At 40.2% G+C, this 14491-nt stretch overlaps 1 protein-coding gene across 1 annotated transcript in view; it reads right to left on the reverse strand.

Moving 5' to 3' along the window:
- LOC135554800 (NLR family CARD domain-containing protein 3-like) overlaps positions 1–14491 on the reverse strand; it is a 41494-nt gene that overhangs the window by 13190 nt on the left and 13813 nt on the right. The window contains exons 3-4 of the mRNA XM_064987237.1: positions 6004–6102; positions 2709–2825 (exon numbers count right to left, since the gene is read on the reverse strand). Of these exons, the coding sequence (XP_064843309.1) occupies positions 2709–2825; positions 6004–6102 (216 nt within the window). The remainder of the gene's footprint in view (positions 1–2708; positions 2826–6003; positions 6103–14491) is intronic.

Consider the following 14491-nt stretch of genomic DNA (forward strand, 5'->3'; position numbering starts at 1 on the left):
GCCTCACACAGGAAGCGGCGCAGGTCCTAATCCAGGCACTTGTCATCTCCCGTCTGGATTACTGCAACTCGCTGTTGGCTGGGCTCCCTGCCTGTGCCATTAAACCCCTACAACTCATCCAGAACGCCGCAGCCCGTCTGGTGTTCAACCTTCCCAAGTTCTCTCACGTCACCCCGCTCCTCCGCTCTCTCCACTGGCTTCCAGTTGAAGCTCGCATCCGCTACAAGACCATGGTGCTTGCCTACGGAGCTGTGAGGGGAACGGCACCGCAGTACCTCCAGGCTCTGATCAGGCCCTACACCCAAACAAGGGCACTGCGTTCATCCCCCTCTGGCCTGCTCGCCTCCCTACCACTGAGGAAGTACAGTTCCCGCTCAGCCCAGTCAAAACTGTTCGCTGCTCTGGCCCCCCAATGGTGGATCAAACTCCCTCACGACGCCAGGACAGCGGAGTCAATCACCACCTTCCGGAGACACCTGAAACCCCACCTCTTTAAGGAATACCTAGGATAGGATAAAGTAATCCTTCTCACCCCCCCCTTAAATGATTTAGATGCACTATTGTAAAGTGGCTGTTCCACTGGATGTCATAATGTTTGTAAGTCGCTCTGGATAAGAGCGTCTGCCAAATGACTTAAATGTAAATGTAAATGTAAAGATATCAGTTTGTCTCTGTGAATGGTTTGTCCTCTGACAAATCAACTGTAAATTTCGGTGTTCCTCAAGGTTCCGTTTTACGACCACTATTGTTTTCACTATATATTTTACCTCTTGGGGATGTCATTCGAAAACATAATGTTAACCTTCACTGCTATGTGGATGACACACAGCTGTACATTTCAATGAAACATGGTGAAGCCCCAAAATTGCCCTCGCTAGAAGCATGTGTTTCAGACATAAGGAAGTGGATGGCTGCAAACTTTCTACTTTTAAACTCGGACAAAACAGAGTTGCTTGTTCTAGGTACCAAGAAACAAAGAGATCTTCTGTTGAATCTGACAATTAATCTTAATGGTTGTACAGTCGTCTCAAATAAAACTGTGAAGGACCTTGGCGTTACTCTGGACCCTGATCTCTCTTTTAAAGAACATATCAAGACCATTTCAAGGACAGCTTTTTTCCATCTACGTAACATTGCAAAAATCAGAAACTTTCTGTCCAAAAATGATGCAGAAAAATTAATCCATGCTTTTGTCACTTCTAGGTTAGACTACTGCAATTCTCTACTTTCCAGCTACCCGGATAAAGCACTAAATAAGCTTCAGTTAGTGCTAAATAAGGCTGCTAGAATCCTGACTAGAACCAAAAGATTAGATCATATTACTCCAGTGCTAGCCTCCCTACACTGGCTTCCTGTCAAAGCAAGGGCTGATTTCAAGGTTTTACTGCTAACCTACAAAGCATTACATGGGCTTGCTCCTACCAATCTCTCTGATTTGGTCCTGCTGTACATACCTACACGTACGCTACGGTCACAAGACGCAGGCCTCCTAATTGTCCCTAGAATTTCTAAGCAAACAGCTGGAGGCAGGGCATTCTCCTATAGAGCTCCATTTTTATGGAACGGTCTGCCTACCCATGTCAGAGACGCAAACTCGGTCTCAACCTTTAAGTCTTTACTGAAGACTCATCTCTTCAGTGGGTCATATGATTGAGTGGAGTCTGGCCCAGGAGTGGGAAGGTGAACAGAAAGGCTCTGGAGCAACGAACCGCCCTTGCTGTCCCTCCCCTGGCCGGTTCCCCTCTCTCCACTGGGATTCTCTGCTTCTAACCCTATTACGGGGGCTGAGTCACTGGCTTACTGGGGCTCTCTCATTCCGTCCCTGGGAGGGGTGCATCACCTGAGTGGGTTGAGTCATTGATGTGATCATCCTGTCTGGGTTGGCGCCCCCCCCCCCCCCATGGGTTGTGCCGTGGCGGAGATCTTTGTGGGCTATACTCGGCCCTGTCTGAGGATGGTAAGTTGGTGGTTGAAGATATCCCTCCAGTGGTGTGGGGCTGTGCTTTGGCAAAGTGGGTGGGGTTATATCCTTCCTGTTTGGCCCTGTCCGGGGGTGTCCTCGGATGGGGCCACAGTGTCTCCTGACCCCTCCTGTCTCAGCCTCCAGTATTTATGCTCCAGTAGTTTATGTGTCTGGGGGCTAGGGTCAGTTTGTTTTATCTGGAGTACTTCTCCTGTCCTATTCGGTGTCCTGTGTGAATTTAAGTGTGCTCTCTCTAATTCTCTCTTTCTCTCCGTTCTTTCTCTCTCTCGGAGGACCTGAGCCCTAGGACCATGCCTCAGGACTACCTGACATGATGACTCCTTGCTGTCCCCAGTCCACCTGGCTGTGCTGCTGCTCCAGTTTCAACTGTTCTGCCTTATTATTATTGGACCATGCTGGTCATTTATGAACATTTGAACATCTTGGCCATGTTCTGTTATAATCTCCACCCGGCACAGCCAGAAGAGGACTGGCCACCCCACATAGCCTGGTTCCTCTCTAGGTTTCTTCCAAGGTTTTGGCCTTTCTAGGGAGTTTTTCCTAGCCACCGTGCTTCTACACCTGCATTGCTTGCTGTTTGGGGTTTTAGGCTGGGTTTCTGTACAGCACTTTGAGATATCAGCTGATGTACGAAGGGCTATATAAATCAATTTGATTTGATTTGATTTTGACTAGAGACAGTGTTGTTTAACTCACTGAACATGAGTTCATGAGTTCTTCTTACCTTTGTTCAGTAGAAAAGTCTCCCTCTCTAAACCATATAGGTTGACCCATAGACTGGTCACTCTTCAAGGACACACAGCTGGGAACAGGGAAGGCTGGTCTCTCCTGCTTGATTTGACTTCAACACAACAGAGACAAACATTACATCTCTCATCTACTCTGAGCTCAGATTGGGAAACATTAGAAGAGTTTCATTCCAAAACGCTACATATCACATTTCAGAAATGTTGGTAAATTAGCTGTTATTGTTTAAAGAAATGATGAAAGAGTTTGGTGTTTTTCACAAGCTAATCAGGCGATTGTTCAATGGCAGACATCTATTAGTTAAAACAATCTATCAATTGATGTTGTCATTTCAGAGAGACATATAATCATGTTTTTTTGATAAATATATATATATACAGTGGGGCAAAAAAGTATTTATTCAGCCACCAATTGTGCAAGTTCTCCCACTTAAAAAGATGAGAGAGGCCTGTCATTTTCATCATAGGTACACTTCAACTATGACAGACAAAATGAGGGAAACAAAATCCAGAAAATCACATTGTAGGATTTTTAATGAATTTATTTGGAAATTATGGTGGAAAATAAGTATTTGGTCACCTACAAACAAGCAAGATTTCTGGCTCTCACAGACCTGTAACTTATTCTTTAAGAGGCTCCTCTGTCCTCCACTCGCTACCTGTATTGATGGCACCTGTTTGCACTTGTTATCAGTATAAAAGACATCAGTCCACAAGAAATGCAGACAGCTGGTGATGAAGTAGTGGTAGCTATGGTAACTAGGATGCTGCTGGTAGAGTAGCTAGCTAGCTTACCGAGCTGTACCGACTAGCTAGCAGGTCGTTTCTGTCCCTCCTCTCGATGATGATGACGAATCCGGTGAACAGCAAAATGAAACAAGGACAGAGAGTGAAAAGGATCTGGCTACACTCACACTGTCCCTGACCGTAAAGAAAAAAGCAAATTGAACAATAAACTTCGGTGTCTCAACACTGTAACAAAGTCCGTCGTTATTCCCCAAGATCATCTCAGTCCACTCTGTGCGTAACCGGCTTGGCGCCACACCGAACGTGGACGCGGACAGTTCCAGAACGCTGACTTGAGCAGTGCAACACAATCAACTAAACCCAGTCTTTACAGTGGGTTACATTAGTAATATTCATTTTTTATTATTATGTAAAACAAACATTCTGGTTTTTTTAGAACAATATTTTGAGATCAGGGACCATACCCACAAAGTGTCTCAGAGTAGAACATTGGTCGTTTAAGTGCTGAGAATAAAGGCATTTTACACTCATGGGTATAAGTGGGTGGGTAACTATGCATGAAGTCTCGAGTCCCACCGAGTCGGCAGATATTTAGGACACCTGGTGAGCTGTCCTAAGTAGTTAAAAGTTAACAGCTGTCACGACTTCCGCCGAGGTTGGCTCTCCTGCCTGTTCAGGTGGTGCTCGGCAGTCGTCGTCACCGTCCTACTAGCCACTACCGATCGCTTTTTGTGTATCTGTTGGTTTTGTCTGATTGGTTTCACCTGTGTGTTGTTTAGTTAATTAGTGTCTGTATATGTAGTAGGTTGTCCCGCCCTTGTTTTGTGCGGGATTGTTTATTTGTGTATTCATGTCAGTCGGTGTATCTTGTGTTTATATTCTCCGGTCTGTCTTTATCCTGTGTTGGATTGTTCACCCTGTGTGTGTTGGGTTGACCGTGTTTCTTGTTCGCCGGAGAATAAACTATCGCTATCTGCTCTGTGCGCCTGATTCCACCCACCTTGTTTAGACGTGACAACAGCAGGTGTCTTGATAATACTATAGAATAATGCAGTGAGTCAGTGGTTCCTGCGCCACATGTAATTGCTTTGAGTAGTTAAAAATAATGTTTTAATATTTCTATGTGATCAACCCATAAATAATATAGACCTACATGCAACAGTATGTCTTGTGCTTTTGGCAATGATTTATGTATAATATTTCTGTATAACAAGTAATACCATTTTGTCTTCATTTTGGCAGATTAACTTGTGCTTATTAACAATTACGTATAACTGCATAGCATGTATAATACTTTTGTAAACAAGTGACACCATGTCTGTAAAGTATTTTGTCTTCATTTTGGCAGATTAACTCATGCTTATTTCTGAAGATTAACTCAGGTTGGAGTTGGAGCTGTGACAGAAAGGTGGCTGGTTCGAATCCCGGGCCGGGTGCTGGAAAAAAATGGGCAGACTTTGTTCTGACCACTGGAAGGCTGCTGGGTTCCCATCCTCAAAACATTAACCTTTTGGTTGTCAGAACTCTACAGGTTCACTGAACCCAAAAATATATAGAACTTTAGTGATTCCATATTTTAAGGAAGTGATAGAAGCCTTTTTGGCTCTATAAGGAACATTGTTTTCTAAACACTTTTTTCTTTTGATGATTTAATTATCTACATCATGTTATTTGAGAGTGTATAATAATAAACACGTTTACATCATGTTATTTCAAGTTCTCCATTTGGAGCGCAACATCACATTGATAAATAATAGTACCAAAATGGGAATTGGTTATAAATTGGGCATTTGAAGGTATTTGGGGCGTAATATGTGTTTGATGAAAATGAACATTGTTGCAACGTTGTAGGCAACATTGTTGGCAAGGGACTTGATACCTACCATGCCAAAGATATTTAGAGTGTTAAAGGGGTGTGAAGAGTGTGTTGATATAATGGTAATATTGTCAAAATTGTGCTTGTAAACAACCATCAGAATTGGTAGAAAAAATGCATTCAATTATATTAGGCAATAATTACGAGTTCATTATATTATTACATTCCATTATATCAGATCAAGTGCTTGAGTCATGTGAAAATCCTATCAAATGTCTAACATTGCAACGAGTACAGTCAGGGTTCCGTGGAACCCCTGCAGTACCTCCACAGACCCCGGATTGAGAACCCCTGCAGTACCTCCACAGACCCCGGATTGAGAACCCCTACAGTACCTCCACAGACCCCGGATTGAGAACCCCTGAAGTACCTCCACAGACCCCGGATTGAGAACCCCTGCAGTACCTCCACAGACCCCGGATTGAGAACCCCTACAGTACCTCCACAGACCCCGGATTGAGAACCCCTGCAGTACCTCCACAGACCCCGGATTGAGAACCCCTGCAGTACCTCCACAGACCCCAGATTGAGAACCCCTGATTTAGCAGATGCTCTTATCCAGAGCGATTTACAGTTATTGCATTCATCTTAAGATAGCTATTGATTTTGGAAACAAACTTAATAAATTCTTCATAAAATTGTCATCTTACCTCTTAGCTTTGGTGTCATGTCCCCCAGAGAGATGCATTTTAGAGGCAGGGCCCCCCTCCTCTCTCTCCCCAGAGAGACTCATTTTAGAGCACTGACCCCTAAACAGAGATCCAACATGTTGGTTGTGGTTAATATGGTGACAACTAATTACTGAATGTCAATTGTTCTCATATATTCATTATCTCTTTTGAGAAATAAAACATTTCAAAAGACATATAGAAACAATCAGGTGATTTAATGCAATCACATGAACATGTAGCTGTGACATTTCATCTCCATGGTAACTGTCAATAATAATTATAAGTCACAGTTTGTTAAGGTAGTTATAGACAGTACAACAATAATAATAATAATAATAATAAGTCACTGTTTGTTAAGGTAGTTATAGACAGTACAGCAACAATAATAATAATAATAATAAGTCACTGTTTGTTAAGGTAGTTATAGACAGTACAGCAACAATAATAATAATAATAATAATAATAAGTCACTGTTTGTTAAGGTAGTTATAGACAGTACAGCAACAATAATAATAATAATAATAAATCACTGTTTGTTAAGGTAGTTATAGACAGTACAGCAACAATAATAATAATAATAATAATAAGTCACTGTTTGTTAAGGTAGTTATAGACAGTACAGCAACAATAATAATAATAATAATAATAATAACTGTTTGTTAATAGTTATAGTCACAGCAACAATAATAATAATAATAATAGGTCATTGTTAGTTAAGGTAGTTATAGACAGTACAACAACAATAATAATAATAATAATAATAAGTCACTGTTTGTTAAGGTAGTTATAGACAGTACAGCAACAATAATAATAATAATAATAATAAGTCACTGTTTGTTAAGGTAGTTATAGACAGTACAGCAACAATAATAATAATAATAATAATAATAATAATAATAAGTCACTGTTTGTTAAGGTAGTTATAGACAGTACAGCAACAACAACAATAATAATAATAATAGGTCACTGTTTGTTAAGGCAGTTATAGACAGTACAACAACAATAATAATAATAATAATAATAAGTCACTGTTTGTTAAGGTAGTTATAGACAGTACAGCAACAACAATAATAATAATAATAATAGGTCACTGTTTGTTAAGGTAGTTATAGACAGTACAACAACAATAATAATAATAATAATAAGTCACTGTTTGTTAAGGTAGTTATAGACAGTACAACAACAACAATAATAATAATAATAATAAGTCACTGTTTGTTAAGGTAGTTCTAGACAGTACAGTAACAATAATAATAATAATAAGTCACTGTTTGTTAAGGTAGTTCTAGACAGTACAGCAACAATAATAATAATAATAATAAGTCACTGTTTGTTAAGGTAGTTATAGACAGTACAGCAACAATAATAATAATAATAAGTCACTGTTTGTTAATGTAGTTCTAGACAGTACAGCAACAACAATAATAATAATAATAATAATAATAAGTCACTGTTTGTTAAGGTAGTTATAGACAGTACAGCAACAACAATAATAATAACAATAATAATAATAAGTCACTGTTTGTTAAGGTAGTTCTAGACAGTACAACAATAACAATAATAATAATAAGTCACTGTTTGTTAAGGTAGTTATAGACAGTACAGCAACAATAATAATAATAATAAGTCACTGTTTGTTAAGGTAGTTATAGACAGTACAGCAACAATAATAATAATAATAATAATAATAAGTCACTGTTTGTTAAGGTATTTATAGACAGTACAGCAACACAAGGCCATGTCTCACACTTATTTTTATTCATTAAAAGTGGCTATTTATTGTCTTTCAATCTGTTATTTTCTAAATGTATCTGAGAATGTAGACAGAAGGGCTAAAACGGACATGATTGATCTGAGGGGAAATCTTTGATCAATTCAGAAAGTTTTTTTTGCATCAAGTGATATGTAGATGTTATATTATGTAAAGTAGACTAGGTTATAATGTATAGTAGTGGGTTGTTAGTGATATGTAGATGTTATATTATGTAAAGTAGACTAGGTTATAATGTATAGTAGTGGGTTGTTAGTGATATGTTATATTATGTAAAGTAGACTAGGTTATAATGTATAGTAGTGGGTTGTTATTGATATGTTATATTATGTAAAGTAGGCTAGGTTATAATGTATAGTAGTGGGTTGTTAGTGATATGCAGATCAAGGTCTATACCTCGGCTATAGCCTACATGTCATAGATGACCAGTCTAAACCTGTTCAGATCAGTTCACATAATGTTACAGTCCTACCAGTAGCAGGACAGAGAATGTACTGTATATAACCTACATATCATAGATGACCAGTCTAAACCTGTTCAGATCAGTTCACATTATGTTATAGTCCTTCCAGTAGCAGGACAGAGAATGTCCACTATATATAAAAAAGTATGTGGACACCCCTTCAAATTAGTGGATTCGGCTATTTCAGTCACACCCATTGCGGAAAGGTGTATAAAATCGAGCAGACCGCCATGCAATCTACATCTACAACGGCTCAACTGTGAAGAAATAGGATGTGAAGTGAAGTGGAAACATCTAGGAGCAACAACAGCTCAACCGTGAAGTGGTAGGCCACACAAGTTCACAGAACGGGACCGCATAAAAACGGTCTGTCCTCGGTTGCAACACTCAATACCAAGTTCCAAACTGCAACGTCAGCAAAATAACTTCGTCGGAAGCTTCATGAAATGGGTTTCCATGGCCGAGCAGCTGCATACAAGATAACCATGTGCAATGGCTTGATTGGTGTAAAGATCGCCGCCATTCGACTGTGGAAACGTGTTCTTTGGAGTGATGAATCACACTTCACCATCTGGCAGCCCGACAGACTAATCTGGGTTTGGCGGATGCCTCGAAAACGCTACCTGCCCGAATGCATAGTGCCAACTGTAAAGTTTGGTGGAGGAGTAATAATGGTCTGGGGCTATTTTTCCTTAGTTCTAGTGAAGATAAATCTTAACGCTACAGTATAAAATTACATTCTAGACAATTCTGTGCTTCCAACTTGGTGGCAACAGTTTGGGGAAGGCCCTTTCCAGTTTCAGCATGACAATGTCCCCGTGCACAAAGCGACGTCCATACAGAAATGGCTTGTCGAGATCGATGTGGAAGAACTTGACTGACATGCACAGAGCCCTGGCCTCAACCCCATCAAACACCTTTGGGATGAATTGGAACGCTGACTTCGAGCCAGGCATAATCACCCAACATCAGTGCCCGACCTCCCTAATGCTCTTGTGGCTGAATGGAAGCAAGTCCCCGCAGCAATGTTCCAACATCTAGTGGAAAGCATTCCCAGAAGAGTGGAGGCTGTTCTTGCAGCAAAGGGGGGACCAACTCCATAGGAATGCAGGTGTCCACATACTTTTGGTCATGTTGTATATATAGCCTAATCTAAATCAAATCAAATAATATAGTGTAATCTAAATCAAGTCAAATGTTATTGGTCACAATGTCTGAGCAGCATAGACTAAGATACAGTAGAATAGTATAGAATACAGTATCTACATATGAGAAGAGTAATGCATAGACTAAGATACAGTAGAATAGTATAGAATACAGTATATACATATGAGATGAGTAATGCATAGACTAAGATACAGTAGAATAGTATAGATTACAGTATATACATATGAGATGAGTAATGCATAGACTAAGATACAGTAAAATAGTATAGAATACAGTATATACATATGAGATGAGTAAGGTCAGATATTTGTAGCCGAGGCCAGATTCTTTTCACAACATTTCCAACAGAGACCATCAGGTTGGTCGGCATGATTAGTGATCAGACTGTAGCTCAAACCTACTGTGACTGTTGAATGTCTGACGACGACTGAACTTTATAATAGTTCGTAGCCGACCAACCAGAATCTGAGTCTTTCCTTCAAATCAACACATTTATCTGTCTTCTAATGCAGTGGTGTAAAGTACTTCAGGAAAATACTTTAAAGTACTACTTCAGTAAAATACTATAAAGTACTACTTAAGTAGTTTTTTGGGGGGAATCTGTCCTTCACTTTAATATTGATATTTTTAACAACTGTTACTTTTTCTTCACTACATTTCATAAAATGATGTATTTTTTACTCTGTACATTTTCCCTGACACCCAAAAGTTCTCATCACATTTTGAATGCTTAGCAGGACAGAAACATTCACTCACTTATCAAGAGAACAACCCTGGTCATCCCTACTGCCTCTGATCTGGTGGACTCACTAAACAGAGAACATCCCTGGCCATCCCTACTGCCTCTGATCTGGAGGACTCACTAAACAGAGAACATCCCTGGTCATCTCTACTGCCTCTTATCCGGCAGACTCACTAAACACAAATGCTTTCTTTTTAAATGATGTCTGAGTATTGGAATGTGACCCTGGCTATCTGTAAATTTTTAATTATTACAACATTAGTTTTACTTTTGGTGCTTAAGTATATTTTAGCAATTACATTTACTTTTGATACTTAATTATATTTCAAACCAAATACTTTCACTTTTACTGAAATATAATTTTACTGGGTGACTTTTACTTGAGTCATTTTCTATGAAGGAATCTTTACTTTTACTCCAGTTTGAGAACTGAGTTCTATTTCCACCACTGTTCTAACGTTCCATATGAGACACAGTTTCAACAGACATTCTGGAACTGAGTTCTGTTTCCACCACTGTTCTAACGTTCCATATGAGACACAGTTTCAACAGACATTCTGGAACTGAGTTCTGTTTCCACCACTGTTCTAACGTTCCATATGAGACACAGTTTCAACAGACATTCTGGAACTGAGTTCTGTTTCCACCACTGTTCTAACGTTCCATATGAGACACAGTTTCAACAGACATTCTGGAACTGAGTTCTGTTTCCACCACTGTTCTAACGTTCCATATGAGACACAGTTTCAACAGACATTCTGGAACTGAGTTCTGTTTCCACCACTGTTCTAACGTTCCATATGAGACACAGTTTCAACAGACATTCTGGAACTGAGTTCTGTTTCCACCACTGTTCTAACGTTCCATATGAGACACAGTTTCAACAGACATTCTGGAACTGAGTTCTGTTTCCACCACTGTTCTAACGTTTCCATATGAGACACAGTTTCAACAGACATTCTGGAACTGAGTTCTGTTTCCACCACTGTTCTAACGTTCCATATGAGACACAGTTTCAACAGACATTCTGGAACTGAGTTCTGTTTCCACCACTGTTCTAACGTTCCATATGAGACACAGTTTCAACAGACATTCTGGAACTGAGTTCTGTTTCCACCACTGTTCTAACGTTCCATATGAGACACAGTTTCAACAGACATTCTGGAACTGAGTTCTGTTTCCACCACTGTTCTAACGTTCCATATGAGACACAGTTTCAACAGACATTCTGGAACTGAGTTCTGTTTCCACCACTGTTCTAACGTTCCATATGAGACACAGTTTCAACAGACATTCTGGAACTGAGTTCTGTTTCTGGAACTGAGTTCTGTTTCCACCACTGTTCTAACGTTCCATATGAGACACAGTTTCAACAGACATTCTGGAACTGTTCTGTTAACTGTTTCCATATGAGACACAGTTTCAACAGACATTCTGGAACTGAGTTCTGTTTCCACCACTGTTCTAACGTTCCATATGAGACACAGTTTCAACAGACATTCTGGAACTGAGTTCTGTTTCCACCACTGTTCTAACGTTCCATATGAGACACAGTTTCAACAGACATTCTGGAACTGAGTTCTGTTTCCACCACTGTTCTAACGTTCCATATGAGACACAGTTTCAACAGACATTCTGGAACTGAGTTCTGTTTCCACCACTGTTCTAACGTTCCATATGAGACACAGTTTCAACAGACATTCTGGAACTGAGTTCTGTTTCCACCACTGTTCTAACGTTCCATATGAGACACAGTTTCAACAGACATTCTGGAACTGAGTTCTGTTTCCACCACTGTTCTAACGTTCCATATGAGACACAGTTTCAACAGACATTCTGGAACTGAGTTCTGTTTCCACCACTGTTCTAACGTTCCATATGAGACACAGTTTCAACAGACATTCTGGAACTGAGTTCTGTTTCCACCACTGTTCTAACGTTCCATATGAGACACAGTTTCAACAGACATTCTGGAACTGAGTTCTGTTTCCACCACTGTTCTAACGTTCCATATGAGACACAGTTTCAACAGACATTCTGGAACTGAGTTCTGTTTCCACCACTGTTCTAACGTTCCATATGAGACACAGTTTCAACAGACATTCTGGAACTGAGTTCTGTTTCCACCACTGTTCTAACGTTCCATATGAGACACAGTTTCAACAGACATTCTGGAACTGAGTTCTGTTTCCACCACTGTTCTAACGTTCCATATGAGACACAGTTTCAACAGACATTCTGGAACTGAGTTCTGTTTCCACCACTGTTCTAACGTTCCATATGAGACACAGTTTCAACAGACATTCTGGAACTGAGTTCTGTTTCCACCACTGTTCTAACGTTCCATATGAGACACAGTTTCAACAGACATTCTGGAACTGAGTTCTGTTTCCACCACTGTTCTAACGTTCCATATGAGACACAGTTTCAACAGACATTCTGGAACTGAGTTCTGTTTCCACCACTGTTCTAACGTTCCATATGAGACACAGTTTCAACAGACATTCTGGAACTGAGTTCTGTTTCCACCACTGTTCTAACGTTCCATATGAGACACAGTTTCAACAGACATTCTGGAACTGAGTTCTGTTTCCACCACTGTTCTAACGTTCCATATGAGACACAGTTTCAACAGACATTCTGGAACTGAGTTCTGTTTCCACCACTGTTCTAACGTTCCATATGAGACACAGTTTCAACAGACATTCTGGAACTGAGTTCTGTTTCCACCACTGTTCTAACGTTCCATATGAGACACAGTTTCAACAGACATTCTGGAACTGAGTTCTGTTTCCACCACTGTTCTAACGTTCCATATGAGACACAGTTTCAACAGACATTCTGGAACTGAGTTCTGTTTCCACCACTGTTCTAACGTTCCATATGAGACACAGTTTCAACAGACATTCTGGAACTGAGTTCTGTTTCCACCACTGTTCTAACGTTCCATATGAGACACAGTTTCAACAGACATTCTGGAACTGAGTTCTGTTTCCACCACTGTTCTAACGTTCCATATGAGACACAGTTTCAACAGACATTCTGGAACTGAGTTCTGTTTCCACCACTGTTCTAACGTTCCATATGAGACACAGTTTCAACAGACATTCTGGAACTGAGTTCTGTTTCCACCACTGTTCTAACGTTCCATATGAGACACAGTTTCAACAGACATTCTGGAACTGAGTTCTGTTTCCACCACTGTTCTAACGTTCCATATGAGACACAGTTTCAACAGACATTCTGGAACTGAGTTCTGTTTCCACCACTGTTCTAACGTTCCATATGAGACACAGTTTCAACAGACATTCTGGAACTGAGTTCTGTTTCCACCACTGTTCTAACGTTCCATATGAGACACAGTTTCAACAGACATTCTGGAACTGTTTCAACAGACATTCTGGAACTGAGTTCTGTTTCCACCACTGTTCTAACGTTCCATATGAGACACAGTTTCAACAGACATTCTGGAACTGAGTTCTGTTTCCACCACTGTTCTAACGTTCCATATGAGACACAGTTTCAACAGACATTCTGGAACTGAGTTCTGTTTCCACCACTGTTCTAACGTTCCATATGAGACACAGTTTCAACAGACATTCTGGAACTGAGTTCTGTTTCCACCACTGTTCTAACGTTCCATATGAGACACAGTTTCAACAGACATTCTGGAACTGAGTTCTGTTTCCACCACTGTTCTAACGTTCCATATGAGACACAGTTTCAACAGACATTCTGGAACTGAGTTCTGTTTCCACCACTGTTCTAACGTTCCATATGAGACACAGTTTCAACAGACATTCTGGAACTGAGTTCTGTTTCCACCACTGTTCTAACGTTCCATATGAGACACAGTTTCAACAGACATTCTGGAACTGAGTTCTGTTTCCACCACTGTTCTAACGTTCCATATGAGACACAGTTTCAACAGACATTCTGGAACTGAGTTCTGTTTCCACCACTGTTCTAACGTTCCATATGAGACACAGTTTCAACAGACATTCTGGAACTGAGTTCTGTTTCCACCACTGTTCTAACGTTCCATATGAGACACAGTTTCAACAGACATTCTGGAACTGAGTTCTGTTTCCACCACTGTTCTAACGTTCCATATGAGACACAGTTTCAACAGACATTCTGGAACTGAGTTCTGTTTCCACCACTGTTCTAACGTTCCATATGAGACACAGTTTCAACAGACATTCTGGAACTGAGTTCTGTTTCCACCACTGTTCTAACGTTCCATATGAGACACAGTTTCAACAGACATTCTGGAACTGAGTTCTGTTTCCACCACTGTTCTAACGTTTCATATGAGACACAG

This window comes from Oncorhynchus masou, chromosome 14 (assembly GCF_036934945.1).
Source record: "Oncorhynchus masou masou isolate Uvic2021 chromosome 14, UVic_Omas_1.1, whole genome shotgun sequence".
In the NCBI taxonomy this organism is placed as follows: domain Eukaryota; kingdom Metazoa; phylum Chordata; class Actinopteri; order Salmoniformes; family Salmonidae; genus Oncorhynchus; species Oncorhynchus masou.